The following is a 10,739-nucleotide window of genomic DNA, read 5'->3' on the forward strand; positions in this document are numbered from 1 at the left end:
TGTAGCCAGGACATGCCGCTGGCTGGTATAAGCTTGGGCAAATTTCTTCACCTTTTTGATAAAAATAGATAGTAGTATCTACCTAATTCCCAGCAGTTGTGGGAATTTGAGATAACTTTATATAAAACCTTTACATAATGTCTTGGTATTCAGTTATACATTATTTATAATAATTATTGTTATTGATACTTATGTTAATGAGGTAGTCAGAATGGTGAATGCTTAAAATAGCCTCTCCACAGATGGCACCAAGCTATTTTGCAACCTTTACATTTGAATTTGAAAGAAATAAGTTTTAACATAAGTTGAATAAATTAGCATTAAAATGGCAATCATTCAGACCCCTGATCTAGCCTCACCTCTGCCACGAAGCCTTTGAACCTCATTTTGCTCGTGTGCAGAGGGGCCAAGTCCTGCCCTCCATCTGTCTTTGTAAAGTTTTATTGGAACACAGCCACACACATTCAGTTGCCTATTACCTGTGGCTGCTTTCACCTATGATGGCATCATTGGGTGGTTGCAGCAGAAACCATAGAACTTATATTTACCAATCCTGGGCTAGCATAATGTCCCAATCCAGATCTAACATTCTGTAATTGAACTTTTTATTCTTTTTTTTCTAATGGACCATTTTTTAAAATTTATTGTGGACAATTTTAAGCATATACAGAAGTAGAGAGAATATATAATTCTCTTATACAATGAACCTGTCTGTTCTCATACCCACCTTCAACAGTGAACTGACACTAATATTATTTCATCTATAACTCCTCCTCTCATATTGTTTGACAGCAAATTCCTGACATCATTTCATCATAAATATGGTTTCTTTATAACCAGTTATCTAGTTGGTGTCCATATTTCCCAAGTTGTGACAGTTTTTAACCATCTGAATCAGAATACACACACATTTTTAAGTCCTTTTTAAATTATAGGTTCCCTCTCTATTTCTCATTAAATAATGTATTTGTTGAAGAAGCCATATCATTTGTCCTCCAGAATTTCTCACCGTCTGGGCCTTGGTGATCACATCCCTTTGGAATCACCTGACATGCTCTTTTGACCCCCATATTTTTGTAATGTCGATCAGTCCTGTGGATCTGACTACTGAATTCAGGCTCAAGTTGGTTGTTTTGCAAGAGTATTTGATAGGTGGTGTTATGTTCTTCCATCAAGAGACACATAATGTTTGATCACCTCTCTCTCTGCCATGTGGTTAGCAGTTGCTGGTGCTCAAGGCCTAGATACTTTTGTTTTGGAACAGGTCTCAACTTAGTTGTTTTCCTTTTGAAACAATTATCTACTTACAATTACATTTTCTCTTTGACTTACATATTGCCTCATATGTTAATTTGATGCATGCTTCTTGTTTCGCAGTTACAGCTGATAAATTCCAATGAACCCGGGGTGATCATGTTTAAGACTGATGCGCTGAAATGCAGAGTAGCGCTTAGTCCTAAAACCAACCAAACACTTCAGCTAAAAGTGACACCCGAAAATGCAGGACAGTGGAAACCTGACGAACTTCAAGTTTTGGAGAAATTCTTTGAAACAAGAGTATGTGTTTCTTAATGCATAATTTTAATACACTCAGTGAAATAGAATCAAGGTAGAATGAAGAGTAACTTAAAAAATTAAAAAAAAAAAAAGAGTAACTTAACTTGCTTTATTTATCCTTGTAGGTTGCAGGACCGCCATTTAAAGCCAATACATTAATAGCTTTCACCAAGCTGTTAGGAGCTCCTACACACATCCTCAGAGACTGTGTGCATATTATGAAGCTAGAGCTGGTAAGTTACAGAGACAGACAAACTTTTCTAGCCAGGTCAATCAGAGGAGGCTGGAGTTGGTGGGAGAGCATATGTTGGTTTTCACCATTATGTACCTGCATTTTCCTCTTGCATTCTTCTTAATTTTTAACTTAAATTTTATTTGTCTTTGGGTAGGTAACACAATCCTCTTGTATCTTTTGAGTTTAGAATGAGACAGTGGGAAATTTCACATCCGTCCTTGTCCAGCTGTCTAGTCCTCCTCCCCATAGGTAACCTAAGTTACCAGTGACTTCCCTCTTACAAAACCAAATACATTTAGTATCTTCTTCCTAAAAAAAAAAAAAATAATCTTCTTCCTATTCTTAGATCATGAAATAATCCTCCCACGCCTAATACCATTTACTGAAAAAGCTGTCTTCTCTGGGGAAATTTTTAATGCCTCTTCTGTCCTATGAAAGTGTACAATTATATAGCTGGAATCCAGGTGGAAGCCAATTTTATTTTTCCAGTTTTACAATAGTCCTTCATTTTAATGTTTCTAGCATTGCTTCGGGTAACTGTAAATACCTCACTCCTTTTTTCAGTTGGTGTTTTACTGTTAATATTGGGACAGCACTGTCCCTTTGCTAATAGTGTCAGCATTTGGCTTCTGCTCTGATAGGCTATAGGAAACATTATTTATGTTTAAAAAAAATCCGTTTGAGATTTTTTAAAGGAGTAAATATTGTCACTGAAAAAGCTCCAGTAGATATAATTTAAAATGATTAATACAGTTTGACTAGTTGCTTTTAGGGAAGGAGTTGGAAATGAGACTGGGAAGTCTAGACTGGCCCCAGTTAGGAAGTGCCTTGAATGCCAGTGTTGGTACCTAGGTGGCAGGGTGGGGGTGCTTGGGGCAGCATGGATCCCTGCGTGTCACTGAGAATTTGTAAGCTAAAGTAGAACTGTGCTCTAGGACATTTGGCTGGCAGTGGTGTTAAGGGTAGACTGGGAGAGGCAGCCACCAGAAGGGACCGTTACAGGGGCCATGAGAGAAGTTATGGATCCCTCAGCTCCTTGGCATCAGTGAAAATAGAGAGGTGGGAATGGATATCAGAGACAACGAGGAAGCAGAACCCACTGGCCTTGGGGATTAATGAAGTGGGAGGAAAGGAAAGGGAACATATCTCATAAATCCAGAGCTTGACTCTTCAGTTAGCAACTTCACATGTGTATTTCCTTTGAAAAATGCAGGTTATCAACTTCATGATCTATTGATAAGTGAGTATAAAATTCCAGTTTCAGGCACCTACACTACAGTATAATTTTAAACATTAATATGATTTTATCATGATTTTTTTTTCCGAAACAGTTTCCTGACCAGGCAACACAGCTAAAATGGAACGTTCAGTTTTGCCTGACGATCCCTCCCAGTGCACCACCAATTGCACCTCCTGGGACACCTGCTGTGGTGCTGAAATCCAAAATGCTATTTTTTGTAAGTACCACCTGGTGTGTATGTGTGAGTTTAGACTTCATGTAATCTTGGTTTCTGTAGTAAGAAATATATTGAACCTGGTAATTGTGTGACACAGTTGCATCTTAATCATAGTATTTAGTTGTTGGTCATTTCTTTTGTTATATTTAATTTTCTTTTACTTGTTGTATCTTTAATCTGAGTAAATGACTGTACCTTTGAATCATTTTCAGTAAGTATTTTGTTTTCTTACTGTGTTCTTATTTTCTTTTGTATGTGTTGTATGTCAACAGCTTCAGCTGACTCAGAAGACATCAGTCCCTCCCCAAGAACCTGTTAGTATTATAGTTCCAATAATTTATGACATGGCTTCAGGTACCACCCAGCAGGCAGACATTCCCAGGCAGCAGAACTCTTCTGTTGCTGCTCCCATGATGGTCAGCAACATTCTGAAGAGGTTTGCAGAGATGAACCCACCACGACAAGGTACATGACCAGTAGATGATATTTTATTGCATATATGTTATAAACGTTCTTCTGAGAGGCCACCCTTTCTCCCCTCTGCTTCTTCGTTACCCACCTCACCCCTCCAATCCTTGTAGTAGAGCTCTGGTTGCCGTGGCCCTCTTAATGTCTGCCTGTCGCTTTCTTCCTTTCTCACTGGCTCTTCAGTTTTGTCCACGTCTCTGCTGCCTGGACTTTATTTTTGTTCATGATTTACTATTAGGACTGACCCAGTTGCTAATGCCAGAAGCTTGTATTTATAGCACACATTGCTACTAAGCCCTAGGTTAGGATGATAGAATTTTCCATGGCTGTGAATTCCTGCCCCACCATCGATACCTGCCACTCTGTACATCACCAAGTTGAAATGCATGTTGGTTTCTCATATTTCATGGTTCAGTTATGACTAGAATAATATCATCCAAATTTCTGTATCTCCTAAATGTTTTGTGAAGAATAAAAGCTGATACAAATGGCATCCTGCTTTTTGGGCTTCTTATCTAAGTGTCAGGTGGGTGCAAGTGAACCTTTTCACCAAGTGCACAGTGAAGCTCTCAAACGGAACATTTTCAAGGAGACCAGAATGATTCTGGCATATAAACACAGTCCCTTCAATACTGGAGTAGCCTGTGCTTAACCTGGAACTCCTGGCAGTGCTAAATTTTTGGTTATAAAACATAATGCTCAGCAAAGAGAACATACCTTCCATTCTACTTGTTTCTAACATTAAGGAAATTAAAGTACATTTTGCTTATATCTAATATTAAGGAAGTCCTCTATATCTTTCTGTTTAGAATAGTATGATAACAGAATTCATTTTTTTTAAATGAGGGGAAGTTGTTCTCTGAAACATTTTTTAGTTACCACAGTTTCAAAATTTTACTAGACACAGGATCATGGGAGAAGTTATATTTTCAGCTATTTGTTACCCCATATTGTGTACAAAGACAAGTTCTCACTTAAAGCATAGTTTATAAGGAACGCACTGGGCAGTAGAGAAGGGTGTGCTGCTTTTGTTGTAATGCTTCTTCCACTTCTTATAATTTCCTGCTTTCATCCTTTGACTTATCTCTTCTTTCAGCTCAAAATAGGTCCTTCAGTATCAAAGTTTAAAGCTATCAGCATTTTCAAAGCATGTATTATATTTTCAGTATAACCTTGATCACAAACACCATTCCTTCACAAGCAAATGACTATCATTATTATGTCTCATGGAATTTAAAATTTAAAGGAACAAATGTTTTGATCCTGTTTGGGATCAGGCAAGTTTTTCTCCCTATCAATAATGAAAATGGGTTTTTAAAAAAGAAAAAGATGTAACTTCTTTTATTTAAGAAATTGTTGAGATATTTTGGGAGTAGTTTTCTTTTATTTGACCTTAGCCTGGTTAAACCTTTGGGGGTTTTTTTTTGTGTGTACCTTAATTTGCCAGTGGTTGGAGAGAAGGTTGCAGTGACTTGCACAGGGTCACTGCACATCCTGCTCTTTGCCGGAGGGCCATTATTCAGTTGAGGTCTTTACTTCCCTCACTCGCAGCCTCTCGGCGTTAGACCATGCTCCAGGGAAAGGATCAGGTTTGGGATTTATCATATTTACAACTGGTTTTGGTCAACTGTATTGAACTATTTGTAATTTACATATACAGGGAGTAAAAGGCGCAGGCTCTTTGGTTCTTGGAGCAAAGGGGAAATTGAGAGGATGAATCATTAACCTCTTACAATCCCCCCTCCCCCCACACACAAATCTTGTTTTTGGATTGTTGGTGTGCCATATTTTAGCCTCCCTTCCCTCCTCCCAGACTCATCACTTCCTCCCCTGGTGAAGGAGGAATCACTTTACTTTTATTAATTGATTTTAACATTGAACTCCAGAAGTTGATCAGTTCCTTGAAATCTTGGGGAAAACTCCAATAGATGTCACAGACCTACACTGTCCAGTATAACTGCCACTCCCCAGATTTGGCTATTTAAATTTAAGTTAGTTAAAATCAGATAAAAAGTATAAAATTCAGCTCCTCAGTCACACTGGCTATATTACAAGTACTCAGTAGCCACAGCACACATAGAGAATATTTCTGTCATCACAGAAGATTCTGTTAAGACAGTGCTATCACAGGAGTTACCCGGCCTTTAATGTAACAGCAGAAGGATGTCATTGATGTTGTAACTAATGCATAAATATAAAACTAGATTTTTCATTAGATTCAAGAACAGGTCATCAGTAGCCTTGAAGTCCAGCTTCAGAGGCTTATCCAATGCTCCAGTGTTTCTGTAGAGAAACTCTAGGCATATTAGCTTAAATTCACATCTAACTGGGAGTTGCCCAAAATGTCTTCATGATGAAAAAACCCAAACCAAGTATCATCTAATAAATACCTAACACCAAAGCTTAATCCCCTATAAGCTGTGCAGTTAAAATTTAGTCTTTCGTTTTGATCTTTAAAGTTCTTACTAATTTTAGATTTAACTACCCCTACCCCACCAGTGTGTTATCATCTTTCCTGTATTGCGAATAGCTAATGACCATTTTTCTCTGTTGCAGGTGAATGCACAATATTTGCAGCTGTTCGTGATTTAATGGCTAATCTTACACTGCCCCCTGGTGGGCGTCCATAGACACTATTGTTTTTAAACCAGGAAGGCTGAAAAAGAAACAAAACAACAAAAAAAAAATCTGAATTCAGCCTTCAGTTTAAAAAAGAAAAAAGGACTTTTTTGACTTTAAGAGCTAAATATTCTAAACTGGCAAAAATTTTCAGGGTGCACTTCTTTCATCAAAATGACCATCAATCTTTTGTATAGTTAACTTGTATAGTGTGTTTAAATGGGACACATTTCAAACTAGGTAATACATCAGTGTCCGTTTGCCAGTAATAGGTTTAATATTCTGTTTTATACTATAAAGTTACGGAAATGCCAAACTTGTTTATTTAAGTGTTTTCTTATGTTTTGGGTGTAATAGTCGTTTTTTGGTTTTTGTTTTGTTTTTTAAGGCAGGTCTGTCATTTTTGAATACTGTAAAACTGTGATAAACTTTATATTGAAGCTGTATTTTAATATGACCGCTTTGAATCCTTACATGAAAATGTTCTGGGAGTTGTTATAAACACACCCCAAAGAAGCAATATTTAATAAAACTAGGTTTAAAAAAAAAAGACACAAAAACAGTGACACTCACTTGTGTGTATATCAGCTCTGTAGACTTCTCGGCCTCCCTTTATCTTTAACCTGGTGGGGCCAGTAAGTAATTTCTAATAATATATGTCTGAAATTTGACCAAAACATCTGCTTATTTGTTTCAAGATTAATTTATTTTCTTCAGACATTCCTAACTTGACTGATGGTTAACATTTAGCACCTTGGTTGTCTTTCAGTGTAGGAATTCGATTAAAAAAAAAAAGAACTCAGTCTTTGAGAAGAGACAGTGAGTAGTTCATATTGATCAAAGATGCAAAATAATGCAGTCATTCTCTGCTGAGGATGTGGGAACTTTTCTGTTAGGCAAATGTAGTTTACAGGATACTTCTGCACACAGCATTCATTAGGAAATGAAGAACTTGAATGCTGGACCCTTGCATGAAATTTCTGTGATGTTTCTTTATCTTGAGTAACTTCTTCCCCTTGCCTTTCTCACCAAAACTGGGGTGGTTCTAAACAATCCCAATTTAATTTATTGTCAACAAAATGAGAAAATGTTTTACTTGGAAGAAACCTGGTACAGTCCACTCAGCTTGAAGAATCCAAGACCCAGGACCTGTCCAGGGTCAAATGGAGGTTCTGTTACTGACCCATCTCAGCAGTTTCTTTGGAGCAATATGCTGCCTCTCCCAGTCAGTCGAGAACTTTTTTAAGCTTCAAAGAGAATGATCCAAAGCAAAGGTCTTCTGAAGACTTGATGTTATTTGGGAAAGTTTCTTAAATGGTAATACCATGCTGAGTTGTCTGGTCACCGTACTACTGGTTTTCCATGAAATTTTAGATGCTTTGTCTAATTCTACTTTAAGATGATTTAATTGAGCTTCTGTGACTGTCAATTACCAAATTCTAGTTTCAGGCATCTCATTGCAGTTATATCTGTCCTCAGCTTTGCTTGACTCTATTCATTTCTGGTCAGAGTTGAGGCCTTCTTTGCCTTTTCTTCTATGTCTTATTTCTGCCTTCATTTCCTGCTTCTCACCCCCAACTCTGCTACTTTGCGGAAGCAGGTGACTAAACTTGTATCCTTCCCATAACTTAGCTTTTATCCTTCTATATTTGGTTCAACTTACAATGGTAATCATGTCAGTTTGGCAATCTGAGATTTTATCCAGGGTCAGCCCTTTTCTATTTGGAGTTGAATCCTTTCTTTCATGTAGAAATATACATGTGTATACAAGAAATGTATTTTTATCTGCAGGATAATATTGTCTCAAATAATTTTATTAATAGAGTTTCCCTTTTAAGGGTGGTTTTGAAATATTAATTGCATTTTTAACATGATGCATTCAGTGAATACTTTTTTGCTTATTAAACTCATCTCTGAATGCATTGTACAAATCAAAAGTAAGATAGGATTCAGTGAACAGAATTTGGTTTTGATGCTTATTAAAAGTAAATCCATGAATTAGAATTTTGCTATCATACTTGATACTTGGAATTGGTACATACTTTATTACAGCTGGAAAATGCTTAGCATTTGGATCTTAAGTTTCATCACAAGCTATGTCTTTTACCTCTTTTGTTAACCAAGTTCAATCAAAGGGACTGGATACCCATAGGAGTTTTTCCTAATTGATGGTTTGGATTTTTAGTGTGTTTCAATGTGATTATAGTAATTTCAGTAATAAATGAAATTTATACAAGTTTCAGAGAACTAACAACTCTCTAGTTAATTTTCATGAAGATGTTTTGGCGAATAGTCTGGTTTAACCTTGAAGAAATTGGTCCTGATTTGCCACATCTTTTTTCCATCTGCTGAAATGCCATTTCAGAATGTATAAGTATTTTCAGAATTAGGAAGAAGCAAAAACTTTACCAGAACATACCAAGTTATTAATAGCAAGAGCTGAACCTTTTGTTTGAAAATTAACAATGAGTGAGCTAAGTGCAGGCATAAACTAAAATATACATGATTTTGAATTTAAATTCCACTAATAACTTTACTGTGTTGCAGTTAACACAGTAACCTGTAAAGCAAGGATACTAAATGGTTTGTTAGTCATTTTTTGGATCATGGTTGATTTGATAACTTCAAGAAATAAAACTTTGCCACTATAAATTTGTATCCAATTTCAACATAAAAAAGAAATTCCTTTCATGGTTTCTTCCCCAGAAGAAATACCTATTACATTTTACTTTAGTCATTTACTATCATCAAAGTGTTCCTGATATAAAATCATACACAGGAAACTACAAGAGAACTTATATTCAGGTAATTTAAGGAACAGAAAGGAGAAACATTAATGTATATTTCATTGTATCCTGTGGAATTTCCTTCTTCCTTTGGTTTAATGGGAATGGACACTTTGTCTAAAGAAATGATTTGAAATTTACTTGGGATAGATTTAATATTGAGGTTTTTAAGGAAAAATTAGAGGCTACCCAGCATTGTGTGCTGCACAATTCCAGGAGACTGATCTGCTCACAGTTTTCTATAAATTGCCTCCATTTTCAGGTAGCCAGTGAATTGTTAAAATATCTTGCCCAGGAATGACTGACTGAAAGGGCACATTTAGGTCAATATAAAATAATAATATTTACTGAAAGCTTACTATTTCCAGGCACTATTCTAACTATTTCAGTGTCTTACTTGTCACAACCACCCAACAGGGCAGGCCTCCTTTTTCTGCTGAGTAAACTGAGGTCCAGAGGAATGAAGTAATTTGCTGAGATCAAATCAACATTGCTTAAGATCAAACAGCTAAGAAGCAGCATTTTGAGTCAAAGCTAGCACTCCTAAACACTGCCACGCTTCTGTGAAACAAAGTCAGGGGAAGACTTCAAAAGTTTAGACTCTTCCCTCAGAGCCTTTTGACTACATGCAATTTTAACATGTTTTCCAAGCTCAAGAAGCTCACTAAAAGCAACTAAAATTGAGATGACTACGTGTCATTTAGAGTTGACAAGCCATTGCCTTCTGACCCTTACAGCACTGATTTGGAACTTAGCTTACCCTATGCAAGGAGCTCCAGCTATCATATAACCAAAATCATCATCATCTAAGAATGATGCTTCAGAAGCATAGTGGAAGAAGTCCTCATCCCACTCGGGACGATGCAGCCCTCCAGAATCCAGGTGATGTGTCCTGTTTGCCTCTGCTAGGTGGCCCAGTGGCAGAAGTTTTTGAGCTTCGTGTCACCTTGGCACACAGCAGGCACATAACAAGTGCGCAGTCCAGCCAGCCAGCAGTCAAGTTTAACTAATGCCCAGATATGCTACAGTCAATCTGCAGGTTTAGGATACAGTTAAGTAAACTTTCTAGAACTATATAATGCAAGGAACATATGTAATCCAAGAACTGGGCCTTGAGCACCGTCTAGAAAGTGAAAGTGAAGTCTCAGTCGAGCCCGACTTTTGGCAACTCCATGGACTGTAGCCTACCAGGCTCCTCCGTCCATGGGATTTTTCAGGCAAGAATACTGGAGGGGGTTGCCATTTCCTTCTCCAGGGGATCTTCCCAACCCAGGGATCGAACCCAGGTCTCCCATATTGCAGGCACACGCTTCACCGTCTGAGCCACCAGGGAAGGGCCAGCACCGTCTACACCTTTACAGTAAGAGAACTGGAGCACAGGCTCAAGGAGGAGGAGCTAAAATCGGGCCTGGTGAGGTTTCAGTTTTGGGGAGCAGAGAAGAGGGAGACAGTTTTACGTGGAGGCTTTCTGGGCAAGCACCAGACAAAGAACTTACGTGTCCGGGGTCTTATAAGACTGGGGTGGGGCCGCCTTGCCCCGGAAACTAGGTCACCCAGTCACGGGAAGGGGGCGGGGCCATGCCCAAGGCTCCGCTGTCGCCTCCGGCGCTCCCAGGC

The 10,739-nt window shown here is 38.0% G+C and overlaps 1 protein-coding gene across 2 annotated transcripts in view; it reads left to right on the forward strand.

Annotated features, from left to right (window-relative positions):
* The window catches only part of MED14 (mediator complex subunit 14), a 60,870-nt gene extending 52,287 nt beyond the window's left edge, over positions 1-8,583 (forward strand). For both annotated transcript variants that reach the window (XM_061137325.1, XM_061137326.1), the window contains 5 exons: positions 1,378-1,557; positions 1,683-1,790; positions 3,124-3,249; positions 3,522-3,714; positions 6,274-8,583. In XM_061137325.1, coding sequence (XP_060993308.1) covers positions 1,378-1,557; positions 1,683-1,790; positions 3,124-3,249; positions 3,522-3,714; positions 6,274-6,347 — 681 coding nt within the window. In that variant the 3' untranslated portion in view covers positions 6,348-8,583. The remainder of the gene's footprint in view (positions 1-1,377; positions 1,558-1,682; positions 1,791-3,123; positions 3,250-3,521; positions 3,715-6,273) is intronic.
* Positions 8,584-10,739: the final 2,156 nt, after the last annotated feature.

The sequence above is a fragment of the Dama dama genome, chromosome X (assembly GCF_033118175.1).
Source record: "Dama dama isolate Ldn47 chromosome X, ASM3311817v1, whole genome shotgun sequence".
Lineage (NCBI taxonomy): Eukaryota > Metazoa > Chordata > Mammalia > Artiodactyla > Cervidae > Dama > Dama dama.